This window comes from Penicillium robsamsonii, assembly GCF_028829455.1.
Source record: "Penicillium robsamsonii strain IBT 29466 chromosome Unknown utg000001l_segment0_segment0, whole genome shotgun sequence".
NCBI lineage: Eukaryota > Fungi > Ascomycota > Eurotiomycetes > Eurotiales > Aspergillaceae > Penicillium > Penicillium robsamsonii.
Window position 1 is genome coordinate 1965764 of NW_026643219.1, and position 14004 is coordinate 1979767.

The following is a 14004-nucleotide window of genomic DNA, read 5'->3' on the forward strand; positions in this document are numbered from 1 at the left end:
TGTCTTATAGAGCTAAGGTGTAGAGACGACGATCGGGCGGATCCCGTCAGAAATAGATCGGCCAGGAACAAAAGTGGCATGTTTGATAGAATAAAAGTAAATATACTTGAACCTGACAAGAAACAGAATACATACAATAATGTGGGGGGTGGAACGTGCTAAAATGGCTGGCTATCAGATCACCGCAGGTTCCATCGTTCTTTCCATGTGTTGGATCAGCCCCATAATTGTATGTGGATTTTTATGACCTTTTACGTTGCTTTTGCTGCTAGATCTATCGGTCCCATAAATGTACAGAATTTTATTTTACGAGTTTATGAGGAACCATGGAATCTACACCTGTACTTTGATCCCTTGGAATTGCCCTGGAATATATCTTGAATTGGAAATGCCGATCAGCATAGTTCCGATGCCTATAAGCCGGTCGCGTAACTCGGCCCATAAAAAAAAGCTATAGCAAAAGCCATGCCAATGCCGAGGTTTTACCAAATATAACTGGTGATTGGTCTCAAAAGCACTGCACAACTCGGTAAGATACTGAAGGTAATTGCTCCTTTGGCATTACTCGGACCCAGGGCCAGACGTGTCTGAACGATCCCCAGCTGAGCTTTCTGTGTCAGCCGAGTCATATTTTTCAAGGCGTGGAATATGTCCGGGGACTAGTTAGCCCCATTTGTACAAATAAAAGGTCCGAGTCAAAGTAGTAGATCTAAATTGTTTCATACTAACATGCCCACGCAATTGGTGCACATTACATGGGGTGTAATAGGATAATCTTCCAATCACAGAGGCGATCTGGGCCATTAGTTGGATCCTAAGAGAACTATATGATCGTTGTAGCTAATACTTGATATAGGTTTATGAGTATGATATCGACCGAAATATTAGTATAAACCATTTTGAATTACAGCTTAGAGTTTGGGAATATCCTATCGTCTTCCCAAGGAAATTGTCGACATTTTCACCATCGAAAGGCATGTGGCATCCCCAAGCTTTTCTTTTGGCCCTGATTCACAGGAACCTCGTGCCAGGGCCCTCGCTCGCCATCGGCAAATTGTCAAATGAGCCAGGAGCACAGAATATATTAGAGTCGAGCCATATGGAATGAAGTGAATGGAATTGGATGGAAGATGGCCATGTTTGCCTGTTAACATTGACAGCACTTTTTTTGATCTCAGCATTGAGTCTGCCCAGGTCAGAGCAAACGAAGGTGACATGATAACGCGTCAAATCTCCCTCAACTCTATTGAAAAAGATATACCAGACCTTGGACAAATGGTTGAGTGTTGCCTATCACTTACAGTGTTAAAATCGTTCGGGGGCATCGTTGGATTGTGGAATTTATTTTATACCGCTACAAATGGTCTGAAATTCACCTCACTTCCCTCTTAAGGCGTATGTAATATACTCAACTTCAGCGACTCGATAACCAACCACCTCTACTTTGCTGAGGAGGTCAAAGGCCAGTCTGTACCAGGCTGTGATGCTACATATAAAAGTCAGCTCAACAGTAGTTACGAACTCTTGTCATCACTCCACCACACTCACCAAGCTTCTCACCTGACCAGGCGTCTATCTATGCTTTAAAAAAGCATATGTTTCAATTGTCCAACTTCTTACATCTACTCGTACAACTTGCAACCTTCTTACCACCCCAACCGTATCTTTTTAGCATTCAAACTACATCCATCGAGCGTTGTGATCTCTACTCCGTCATATCCAAGGCAAAATCCCCTGAGTCGAGGCTAGTACCAAGACCAATTCACGCATAGCTACACTGACTACAATCAAAATGATCGTCTCCGGCACAAGAGATCCCGGACCTCCATTTGAGGGCGAGCCCGTTTTCTTGAATCCGACTCCAGTTATCGAGGCCCCAGCTCCAGCTCAATTTGGCCTCGGGTACTTTGGTCCTACGTCCGTTGGTCCTGTTTCTTATGACCCTTTCTTATACAGACCGCCGCCAGTTTACCCCGTTTGGTTTGACCTTTATCTGTCGGGCCCTCCTCCCCCATATGGCCCGCCGATCGTAGATTCCTCGCCTCCTGGCTCTGAATCCTTTGCCCCAGCTCCTTTGAACAATGCTTGTACCAGCCTGAGTCCTTTCATGGCAGCCTGTTACCCTAGCGAGCCTAGGGATATTCCAGAGAGCAAATCCCGCGAGTGCCTTGTCGCGTATCGCAAATATATGAACTGGCTTCACACGGTGTATTACTCGTCGAATTCACCCAACGCCTTTGTGCAAGCCTGGAACCAAGCACTCAAAGAGATGAAGGAGGCCTTTGGACGTCCGCATATCCCCACAGTTTTCCTCCTCTGTCAGTTCCTTGCTGCGGTCAGTGTGAACCACAACACCATTCCATGGGTTGATTCGCTCATGTTTGAGAAAGGTTCTCTCCCGGCATCGATACTCGATGAAGCCTTTGACGATTTCCTGGAGTTTGAGGCACATCGACTGGAAAACCAAACGTCAACCCTAGGTAGCCAAGATACTTCTGTTGCCAACTTGGAGCAAACTGAAAGTTTTCCCAAGCAATACTGTCCCTTCCACCAGCGTCTGACCAGACATCCCGTTGAGGAATGCTTTCAAAACCCGCAGAACACGAAGCGTAAGCGCAAGTGGAGGCGAAAACAGGCCCGATTGGCAGCGGCTCTTGAAGCCGAGAAAGAGAGGCTTAGCAGCTCTCAGATGAACTGACTGTCGGAGGGGTAACTGTTCTTTGAACAATCAGGTGAGACTTGATGTCTAGTGTTCATGGCATGAGGAGGCTAAAGTTTTTTTTGTTCTATTGAGTGAAATTTGTGTTCGTTCTTTCATTCTTCGCGTTTACTATTTGCATGTTCTCACAAAGGTGACCTGTCCTTGCGCTGCAGATGTTTTTAAGAAACATCAATATTCACACCCATGGATGCCTGATGCATCAGGTTGGGAATGGCCACCATACAGCTAGGCTAATTTGTTTCTTACACCCTTTCCAAATATAAGAAACCCAACATGAAGCCATATCCATGATTTGCTAGACTTGATTGGTTAGTAAATAATAAGACTATGACACGCAACGATCGAAGAGTTACACTGAATGATTTTGTGCCTTGATGGCCCACGCGTAGCCTATGGGAACGAGGTAAGGGTTGATGCATTTCAACCCAACCACCCCGATGTCGGATATGAGCTCGATATCCAAATCTGAATATGGGAAGTAGGAACAACTAGGGAGATAACAAGCTTAAAGCAGAGAGACATCATACTTGACGCTTTAAATTGGACAGTTTCCGCACGCTGTTCAAGCACGATAGTAACAAATTCCTACTGGCGTATTCAATCGGGTGTGCATGAATGAAGACATTTTAATTGCCACCAGAAACTATCATCTCACCTTGAATATTCTAATTTTGGTTCTGGCGTGCCCTTCGGTGGGATTTGCTCTGTTCAGCCTTAGATGGTGGCTGAACAAACTGCTCGCCTCATTTCTTAGCATTAGTGATCATTCTATTCTAGGTGTAGAGAAATATCAGCTAAGCCATGCATTATATGCAGCCCTATGTTGTAAATGTTGCTCAGTTCAAGAAATATCGTGGGCTCATATGTGAGACAGCTACACCGTATGCACCTTCAGCCCTTAAGCTCCCACCAATGAGATGGGGGACAGGTTTGAAATCAAGCCTGGGTTGACCGTTCAGAGTGAGACCCCAGTCTGTTTTCTTCTTCCCATATGCAAGGTGAATCTATAATAAAGGGACTTCCACTTTGGTTTCCCGATTGACCTTAGCGTCAGGCGGGTGTTCGGGGCTTACAGGTTTGACGATGAACTGTATCTGAGACTTGCAGAGACAAGACCAATAACCATATTAGATACTTTTAGGTGTCGTTGCTATGGCTGTTCATCCCTTTGAGTATATAAATACCCTAGATCGCATCTTGTAACTCTCCATAGGACATCTTATACCATTATCATCTTTTCAATCTATCAAAATGAAGTCCTTCTTCTCTATTATTATTTTCTTCGCCGTGGCCATTGCCCAAAGAGCTGCAATCAGACTCCCCACCGAGGATCAGAGAATCAATTCTGGCAAGGAAGTCGTCGTCCAAGTACAGCGTCCTGTACGTTCTAGAGCCAGGGCTACATAGCTCTTCCAACCTCGTCAACGCAATATCTTTTACTGATATATTATTCAGAACTCTCTGAGTCCATCCAAGGAGATGGGTGTAGCAATCGGCCTCTCCTCATGCAAATCCTCGCCTTGCAGAGATGCAGACGAGGTTCTTGGAACAATGCTATACAACGGGCCTTTCAACCCCCAGTACCACGAGTCCAGCCTACCCCCGTATGAGAACTTCACAGTCATTGTCCCAGCCTCGGCTACCCTTGGTAAAAGCCAGATTAATGTCGCTCATGCAGCTCTGATTGGTGTAAGTAGACCTCTTACATTTGCTGAAATTCATGCTGATTGTTGAATTGCAGGCCGGTCCTTCCGCATTCTTGGAGTCGCTCAATCAGACTGTTTTCGTTGTCTAGATTGTTGACAGATCTAGAACCTGAAGTTGGCTTTGTGCTAGCTTCGTATATTTGCTTTTTTCATTCTTGTAAATTGCTTTTGGTGTGAATCTTTTACCGGGAATTTGTGCATGTGCCATGACTTGGATTTTGCTGGTAGATATTTAGATATCGTGCTCATTCTAGCAAATATGTTTTGCTTATATATATAGATATTTCCAACAATACATCTCTGTTGAAGATAAGAAGTACTCTTTCGGGTTCATGGAGACATAGGGACGGCGGGGTGTATAGCAGAGTTATCACTGTTAAACAGATAGAGTCGACTCCATCTACAAGCGAGTTATTGATAAAAAGTACATGATTTCAAGATTGATTATATCATATACGGAGTATGGTATATAGGAGGAATGGGAGTTGGATTGTGTGTGAAATGGAGGTTTTCTGGGTTTCATTGTTCCATTTCCCCCATCAGTGCCTTATTGAACCCTTTGCTCGAACATGATATGATTGGTTTCTTCCGAGTCTTATTGGCATCTCTATCGGGCCATCTATAGACCTCTGTTCATCTACTCTTTGTCCCGACGTGAATAAGACTACAACCTCAATAGGCATCATGTGCGACTACTGGAATTCCCCTCCGGAAAAGAGATCTTTCTCTTCTCTATGATCCCACGGGAAACTGCCATATAGTCACTCGTTAGTTCTACCACGATGGACAGAACCTTCTCTCGTGACTACCACCCCGTCCCGAAAGTGGACGCTGATGGTGACAGCGATGCCACCGTCACAAACAGGCCTCCCCGCCGGGGCTTGCAACAATTTTTGAAACGAAACCTCGCTGCAATCACCATCATTGGCCTACTTATGGTGCTGCTGCTCCTGTTGATGGCCGTAATCACAGCCATCGCCGTGGAACCCTTCCGCAAGGTCCTTGTCGTCAAAGGACCATCCTCCGACTCTCTCGCATACCCCGAGTCACTCGAAGGCAAACGACAGTGCTTGCCGCCAGCCCCACGAGTGAGATATTCGTGCGGCAACTCAACCAAGGAGGCCGAAGCCCTCGGCTGCGCCTACGATCCTCTTGCTGGCTGCTGGCTGCACAAAGAATGTCCGCATGACTTCACGCACGAGTTCGCACATTTCAACAACGGCAAGCCATTTGTCTATTTCTATGATGAGGCTGCCACGCAGCAGATGAAGGACTACACTGAACTTGGTAATAACCCGGACTTCTATTGGACTGCTGTTCGTGAGCATCTGGTTCATTGTCTGTATCTCCTCCGACGAGGACATGATGTCCACATGCGTGGTGCTCGTTTGGATAATATGCTTGGGGATCTGGAACATGTTGATCATTGTACCAACATGTTGGCTAATTGGCTGAGGAGACCGGATCCTGCGTTGGAAGAGATAGGCACGCAGGGACAGACTCATTGTTTCATGTCTTGCGCTTGATTTCATGGGTGTATAGTCCTGGCTTTTCGAATTTATGAGGGTGATATAGGAGGCAATAACTCCCTATCTTAAACAGATGCTGTTGAAGCCTTGGGTTCAAATCTAGATTGACCGGCTGTATGTTTCCCACTATTCTGTTACATATTCTATTAATTTAACATGTACTCCAATTCCAATAGTACGGGTAAAACCAGCTAGAGAACCAAAGTCAAAAGTGTAGGTTTCTAATCTCCGACTCCGAGCTACTACCTATGTCCGGGATCCCGACAGCTTTCACCCTCTCCTACAAAAGCCCTTAATAAATCTACAAATCACTCCCCAGAAAACAATCCCATAATGGCTCCCAAACGTGTCGCGATAGTCACCAGCAGCACGCGCTACCCCCGCCTCAACCCCACGATAACGCAGTATGTCTATGACGTCCTCATCTCCGACCCGACGATCCCAACAAACCACAGCGGAACAACTGATACAGATCCGCGCCACATAACCTTCGAGATCCTCGATCTAGCAAAGCAATCCCTACCCCTCTACGACGAATCCGTCATCCCCGCCAGTCTACCAGCAGCAGACCCCACGCCGCACTACAGCAAAGCACACACGCGGGCGTGGTCCACGGCAGTGCGGCAGTATGATGCCTTTATCTTCGTCACGCCGCAGTATAACTGGAGTATTCCGGCGAGTCTGAAGAACGCGCTTGATTATCTCTTCTTTGAGTGGAAGGGGAAGCCGGCGGGGATTGTTTCGTATGGAGGACGGGGGTGGGGGAAGGCGGCGGATCATCTGCGTGGTATTTTGACGGGATTGCAGATGAGAGTTGTCAGGACGGCACCTGCATTGCCGGTGAAGTTCACTGGGTTGCCTGTTGGGGTGGTGCCGGAGGTGGAAGAAATGGTGCAGTTGGATGAGAGGGACCTTGTCGGGTGGAGGGAGGCTGGGTTTGAAGGGATGATGCGGAATTTGGGGATGGAATTGGTTTGTGAATTGGATAAGGAATGATTTTAGTCTTTGTGTTATATAGAGAATAATGTACAGATGCAGAATCCAAAGAGTGTATGTATTAATATTCACTTTTTATGTGCCTTGATATGCTATATGCTATATGATTTGTAGACATTATGTACTGATTTTTCAAAACTTGAATCTTCTCAGTTAGTGCTGAGAATGTCCTCGCGCGTGATCCCACTGCGTTCACACATGGCACGGAAGATGCCATCTTCCTTGTCCCACAGCACAACTGGTGCATCCATCTCAGCAATGCGACCCTTATCCATAACGCAGATGCGATCGTAGTGGATGATCGTGCGCAAGCGATGCGCAATACACAGCAAAGTCTTCCCATCGAAGCCCTGAGCCATAGTGTGCTGGATCTTCTGATCTGTTTCGAAGTCAACGGAAGATGTAGCTTCGTCGCAGACAATGATACGTGCGTCGCGGACCAGTGCCCGAGCAAGAGCCATCAATTGCCGCTGGCCCAGGGAAAAGTTCAGGCCTTCATCGTCGACGGGCGATTCGAGGGTGAGCTTGTTTATCGGGCGCGCTTTCACCTCACTGCCTGTGACTGGAGTTGTGGTTCCGGTGGCTGGCCCGCTGTGCAGTTCCTCCCCTTCAAGTTCTTGATCTTGGCCGATGAGGTACGCCTTGCGCAGTGCAGACCATAGTTCGAGGTCATTGTGCTCATTGAACGGATCAAGATTCGAGCGGATCGTGCCCTTAAATAAGGCTGGGTCTTGGGGGATGATGGCCAGGCGGGATCGAAGGTCATGGAGGCCGACGGTGGAAATGTCGATGTCGTCAATTTTAATGCTACCCCCTGACAGTTCGGTTAAACGGAATAGTGCGGACATGATACTTGATTTGCCGGCACCGGTGCGGCCGACTATACCAATGCGCTCGCCTCCTCGCACGTCCATGGTGAGGCCCTGCAGGACGAGTGGAAGCCCAGCCCGGTAGCGCATCTCCACGTTGCTGAACTCGATGTGACCCCTTTCGGGCCAGCTAGCTGACACCTCGGCCTGGTGCAAAGGCGCCTCCTCTTCCAATTGAGTACCGTAGTAGTGAACACGTTCTGTGGCGTTCATGTTGTTCTCAACCTCGGCCAGCTGACGAACCGTGAATTGGAGCATCTGTGCGATAGACAGGATATAAGATAGCACCAATCCAGAAATACTGGGAGAGACATTGAACCGAGAAGTGACGACTAGAACACCGACCACGAAGACCATTACGACCGCCACAGCATCGAGTCGGACACTGAGCCAACGCTGATTGGAGAAAGTGAGGAAATATGCCCCGTTCATCACATCGATCGAGTCTCGGATGGTGCGGCGGAATTGGTTCTCTACGCCATATGCTCGGATGCATGCAGTGCCGGTGATGGCCTCACCAAACTTGGCATACACCATTGAGCGCAAGACGGCCTCGTGGCGCTTCATCTCGCGGGCGGATGCTCTGTAATAGTTCGAAGCCAGAAGGAACAAGATAACCAGCGGGACAAGGGCGATGACAAACTAAAGGGGGTTAGCTCCCATTACGAATACCCAAGAAACCTCAGGGGAAAGAGTACTCACATAATAGAAGAACACGATTACCAAGACCATGACAGAGATAATCATAGTCATCGTCAGGGCGTAGATACGCATTGCGTCCGAAAGTTCATTGTCCATCACCTGGATATCCTTCGAGAAGCGGTTGGTGATTCGTCCAAGCGGCGTAGTATCGAAGAAACTCATAGGCGCGCGGAGCACGCGAGACATCGCACGCTGAAGCATAGTCCTGCTAGAGTTCGTACCGCAGGTGGTCATATAAGTCGAGAAAGTGAACATCAGGACAACAACACCGCCACCCAGACCAGCGTAAATTCCAATATATTGGCCAGTCGACAACCCCGGGTACTTGTTAGAGGTCCAGTAGGACAGCCACAGACTAGTCCAGATGTTGGCGACATTCGTAACAGCGAGCAAGATGAGTATGACGATGGCATTGAGATAACTGCCGGAGGCTCGGATATATGCCTTCCAGACACCCCAGCCGACGGAAGCGGTGGCCTTTTCTTCTTGCTGCATCAGGGCTACGGCGGGTTTTGCTGGGGCGGCCTTGAGGCTTGGCCCCTTTTCGTCTATTCCATCCACGACTTCACCGACTGCCTCTTCCTCTTCCTCTTGCATGTCCTCCTGTCGAGAAGTAGACATCAGCCGCTTGAAGACCTCGTTATCGTGTATCAGGTTGTCAAAAGTATCAATCGCATTGATCCGTCCCTCGTCCATGACAATGATTCGATCACATCGGCTGAGAACATGGAGTTGATGCGTCGCCAAGATTCGACAGCGATCCTTGAGCAAACCACAGATTGCCTTGTCCATGATGTGACGACCGACATGTGCATCGACAGCTGACAAAGGATCATCCATGAGCACCATTTCCGCATTGAAATATATGGCTCGAGCGATATTCAGACGCTGTTTCTGTCCACCAGACACTGTGATACCTCGTTCTCCAATCTCGGTCTGGTCTCCATTCGGTAGGATCTCAAGATCTGGGGTCAGAGCGCATGCGTCAAGCACTTGCTCATACCAAGTCTCATCATACTCCTTCCCAAATAAAATATTGTTACGCACGGTGGTGTTTTGGATCCAGGCATACTGGGGACAGAATGCACGCGAGGTGCTCAGACGTACAGTACCATCAGTCACACGCATATCGCCCGCCAGAGCTGAGAGCAAGGAACTCTTGCCACAGCCGACTGTTCCAATTACGGCCAGCAGTTCATGTCGACCAACTTCAAAGGTCATGTCGTTTAGTTTAAATGGCTCTGTGGGGGTCTCATCGGCGTTATCGTCCTTTGTTGTTGACTTCTCTGTTGGCTTAGGGAGTGCAGCCGCCTTCTTTTCGGCTTCTTCTGCATCTTTTTCGTTTGTCGGAAGGCGTTCCCAGGTAAATGAAGCATGCTCCATCTCGATTGCATTTTCCATGTTCTCATCCCGCTCGATATCTTCCGTTTGTTCTTCGGCGAGCAAGAACTCCTGGATTCGACTAAAAGCAGTCCAAGCATCGGTCACTTGACCGATGACCATTGGCAGCATGTTCAAGGGCATCCGCAGGGAATTGAACAATGCCAACGAAGAGAAAATCGGCGCAGGGTCCAAGTCATGACTTGATAGTGCATAGGTAACGAAAGCCAGCATCGAGGCGAAAACGGGAATAGACATCGCCACACAAAGGATGCCATTTCGGATGGCAAGCAAGGTCTGAATAGATCGAATTTCTCGTCCACGGATCTCTTTCAGGCGCCCGAGGAAACTGCTCTCCCAGCCGAAGTACTTGACGAAGCGCACAGCTTGCAGAATTTCTTGGGTGAGAGATACACGCTGGTCTGTAATCTTGTTGATATTCTTCCGCCGGGTGATCAAGGATCGTACAGCGAAGGTCAAAAATGGTATTCCAATTACCAGCAGTGCATACCCAGACAAGCAACTGTAGCCAATGTTGACCAAGAGAAGGACGAGTGTCACTATGATGGAGATGGGTGCTGTCCAAATCATATGGAACATGCCACAAGCCAGGTTGATTCGGTCCACGTCAATGCTCATGAGGGCAGTGATGCGACCATTGTTCCATCCGCGGCCATCGCCTGCAACGCCACCAGGTGCAGGCAGCGGAGCATCGGGCTTCTGTTGCTTCCCTTTCTCTTCGGGATTTAAGAGAGCCTCCTTGGTTGCCTCCAGAGCTTTGGCTTCTTCTGGGGTAGCCTGTCCTCCTGCCTTCGCACGGCCAGATAAATTCATAGCCTTGTTGAAGATGTGAGAAATAAGCACCGCTCGAATCTGCCCACCGACCACTTGACCCCGATACAGGAACTGATTCGTGCATAAGCTCTGAAGTGCCTGCATGCAGGTGATACCAACGACGAAACCCATGCCCTTGCCAATGTGAGGCGCCGGCTGACCAGCCTTTTGTGCGACCCAAGCCTCCGTCGCGAAAGCAATCAGGTACCGAGTCAAATATGGCGCAAAGACAAGTAACAGCGAACTGAAAAACTGACAGACGCCGCCGAGCAGAAATTCAAATCTGAACGTGTCGTACAACGCCCAGACAAGCGGATGGTTAATGCCGCTCTCGGTGCGCTTTTCCAATGCGGCATCTAATCGACCGGACAATACGTCAACGGTCCGGTCGGGATTGACGGTCCAAATATCCTGTAATTCGAGTGGACGTAGATAACCAACTTTCATCAACGGGGCCATCCATTGGAAGGAGATCACACTAAAAAACGAAGCGCCATGTTCACGCGACACAGATCGCTCTGTTGGGACAGGAGGTATCTTTTGCATTCGCAGCGGATTGAGTCTGCGATACCATTTTTTCTTTGGTGCAGGCTGCATATCCAGATTGGCCTTGGCTTCGGATGAGCTATTGGCCTCGAGCTTATCCGACACTACTTCACATAGCGATTCGGGCGCGGGCATAGCGTCGGAGTATCGAATATTTTATCCAGTTCACCCAGGAATTCGAATCCAAAAAAAATGGGAGTAATAGAATCGATGTGGGGACCCCTAAATGAATACGGAAGCGGAGATAATGTCGGGTATTCGGGGATTAGGGGGTTAGAGGATGGGAAATGGAGGAGAATGCAGGATTTAATTGAACTATACAAGGTAATAGAACGAAGTAAAGGGAGCAAAGAAAATATCCGGATCACGGAAGCCGCTTTATATGTAAGGCATTAATATTCCCTATTGGCTAATGAACCCTTTGGCACCTAACAGGGCTAAGCTTCTCAGGCTTGGGCTTGTTGGGCCTAATATAACATATAAAAAAAATGCAAGGATCGGAGATAAATGCAGAGAAGGACATTCGCTTATGGCTTCATCTAGGCGGCTGTCGGTATCGCGGGCTCCGTGATTCCGTTCGCCGACATTTTGGATTAGTAATTATATCGGTCCCCGGGAGAGGCGTATTATTGATATTGCCCGTGAAATTTCAATTTGGTCTATTTGCTATGACATACAAGTTTTGACCCGGAAAGGAAAGGAAAGTCATTCCATCGTTCAAATCGTGGGATAACAAGCAGATCCAAGACAGTTGGAATGTGTTAGGGACATTCCGGTCGTCTCAAACTTGTGTCCAATGGGAATCTCAAGCTAGCCCGAAGAATATCAGATATCAGGTGATATGCATGGCTTATGGCAGATGGATCCCCTACGCGGCTTCTGGGGTTGCGGCTGCGATATGTAGACCTAAGGAGGCCCCGCTCTTCATAAATGCATCTAGTTCTCAAGATCAATCTTGACCTTCTTCTCCGGGGGAGGGATGACCTGATCCTCGGATGCGCCCTTGAGGTTGGGAAGGTCTGCCACGGCCTCCTTAATGATACCAAGAGCCTTTTGGATCTCCTCCTCCGTGATGACCAGCGGGGGAGCGAGGCGAATGATGTTCTGGTGGGTGGGCTTGGCCTAGAGAATATAAGAGTCAGCGATCTCCGAAATAAACTCAACGAGTAGGGGCTCATATACATACCAGCAAACCCTTCTCCTTCATCAACATGCACAGATCCCAAGCGGTATGTCCATTCGTCTTTGACTCATCAATAACGATGGCATTGAGCAGGCCCTTTCCACGCACTGTCTGGATGAGCGGGCTCTTGATAGCCAACAGCCCATCCCGGAACAAGTGGCCGAGCTTCTCTGCACGCTCGACCATGTGCTCCTCGCGCACGACTTCGAGCGCGCGAATAGCAACGGCACAGCCAAGGGGGTTTCCGCCGTAGGTCGAACCATGGGTACCCGGCTCGACTGTGAGCATGACGTCCTTGCTACCAAGCACGCAAGAGACTGGGTACATACCACCCGAGATAGCCTTGCCGAGCAAGACAAGATCGGGCTTGATTCCGCTCCACTCGTGGCACAGCAGCTTACCCGTGCGCGCGATACCGGTTTGGATCTCGTCGCAGATCAGCAGCACATTGTGCTTGTCGCAGAGTTCCCGGGCCTGCTGCAGGTAGTCTGGGTCGGGGACAACAATGCCTGCCTCACCCTGGATAGGCTCGACAAGGAAAGCGGCCAGGTTTGGACCAGCTGCCTCGAACGCCTCGCGCAGAGCTGCCTTATCATTGTAGGCAATGGGCTTGTCGGTTCCCGGGATCGTGCATCCGATACCGGGCAGATAAGGGCCGTAGTGTTCGCGTGACTCGGGATCGGAAGATAGGGAAATGGCGGCGAACTAATGCAAGGGGTCAGAATCGGCCATTGATGTTTACCTACACGGGTGTAACAAATAGGGGATACTATTCACTTACTGTACGTCCATGGAAGTTATTCGCTGCACTCAAGATAACGGCTTGATTTTCCGGAATGCCTTTGACCTTGTATCCCCATTTCCGGGCAATTTTGATACCTGTCTCAACGGCCTCAGCGCCGGTGTTCATGGGCATCACCATGTCAAAGCCGAAGTATTCGGTAACGAACTTGGCAAAACGAGGGAAAACGTCATTGTAGAATGCACGGGAACTCAGAGTTACTCGCGAAGCTTGGTCTACCAGTGCGGCAATCAATTTGGGGTGACAGTGGCCTTGGTTCACAGCGGAGTAGGCAGAGAGGAAGTCAAGGTAGTGACGACCTTCGGGGTCCCAGACCGAAGTACCCTGAGCCCGGGCAAAGACAACAGGGAGAGGGTGGTAGTTATGAGCAGCATATTGCTCCTCGGACTCAATAGCCTCGGCAGAAGAGGCAGCATGGTAGTGGGAGAAAGGCCCGGTAGACATGGTGGATTGCGGGGAGGAAAGTTGGAGAGGGAGGATCGACAATGGGGTAAAGAAGGAGAGGAAGAGAGATATAAGAAATAAGAAATTCAAGAGCAAAAGAATGGACAAGAGAAGTTATATAAGTAAGGGGAATTTTTCCCTTTGTACGCTATGCCGTTAAGTGTTAGACTTGAGACCGAATGTCCGCTAAGTACAGGTCGTGCCGATGTTGTTCCCTATGCGCAGGATTACCCTACAGGGCTCCATTGGCTTGAATAACCACGATTTCTGATTCGTTCCTGGACTAGATAT

The 14004-nt window shown here is 48.8% G+C and overlaps 6 protein-coding genes across 6 annotated transcripts; 4 read left to right on the top strand and 2 right to left on the bottom strand.

The window, feature by feature from the left end:
• Positions 1 to 1792: 1792 nt before the first annotated feature.
• N7447_000781 (uncharacterized protein) lies at positions 1793 to 2698 on the top strand (the record flags this gene model as incomplete). The annotated part of the gene is made up of 1 exon (XM_057225057.1): positions 1793 to 2698. One exon carries the CDS (start codon positions 1793 to 1795, stop codon positions 2696 to 2698), a length of 906 nt encoding a protein of 301 aa, XP_057089073.1.
• Positions 2699 to 3973: 1275 nt separating this feature from the next.
• N7447_000782 (uncharacterized protein) lies at positions 3974 to 4517 on the top strand (the record flags this gene model as incomplete). The annotated part of the gene is made up of 3 exons (XM_057225058.1): positions 3974 to 4102; positions 4178 to 4411; positions 4464 to 4517. 3 exons carry the CDS (start codon positions 3974 to 3976, stop codon positions 4515 to 4517), a joined length of 417 nt encoding a protein of 138 aa, XP_057089074.1.
• A 693-nt stretch (positions 4518 to 5210) lies between these two features.
• N7447_000783 (uncharacterized protein) lies at positions 5211 to 5954 on the top strand (the record flags this gene model as incomplete). Its single annotated transcript, XM_057225059.1, has 1 exon — positions 5211 to 5954. The coding sequence occupies one exon, from the start codon at positions 5211 to 5213 to the stop codon at positions 5952 to 5954; it is 744 nt and encodes a 247-aa protein (XP_057089075.1).
• Positions 5955 to 6290: 336 nt separating this feature from the next.
• Positions 6291 to 6953, top strand: N7447_000784 (flavin-dependent quinone reductase; the record flags this gene model as incomplete). The annotated part of the gene is made up of 1 exon (XM_057225060.1): positions 6291 to 6953. The coding sequence occupies one exon, from the start codon at positions 6291 to 6293 to the stop codon at positions 6951 to 6953; it is 663 nt and encodes a 220-aa protein (XP_057089076.1).
• A 149-nt stretch (positions 6954 to 7102) lies between these two features.
• On the bottom strand, positions 7103 to 11419 carry N7447_000785 (ATP-binding cassette transporter YOR1; the record flags this gene model as incomplete). The annotated part of the gene is made up of 2 exons (XM_057225061.1): positions 7103 to 8464; positions 8525 to 11419. 2 exons carry the CDS (start codon positions 11417 to 11419, stop codon positions 7103 to 7105), a joined length of 4257 nt encoding a protein of 1418 aa, XP_057089077.1.
• An 801-nt stretch (positions 11420 to 12220) lies between these two features.
• car2 (ornithine-oxo-acid transaminase) lies at positions 12221 to 13713 on the bottom strand (the record flags this gene model as incomplete). The annotated part of the gene is made up of 3 exons (XM_057225062.1): positions 12221 to 12406; positions 12471 to 13172; positions 13249 to 13713. The coding sequence occupies 3 exons, from the start codon at positions 13711 to 13713 to the stop codon at positions 12221 to 12223; spliced, it is 1353 nt and encodes a 450-aa protein (XP_057089078.1).
• Positions 13714 to 14004: the final 291 nt, after the last annotated feature.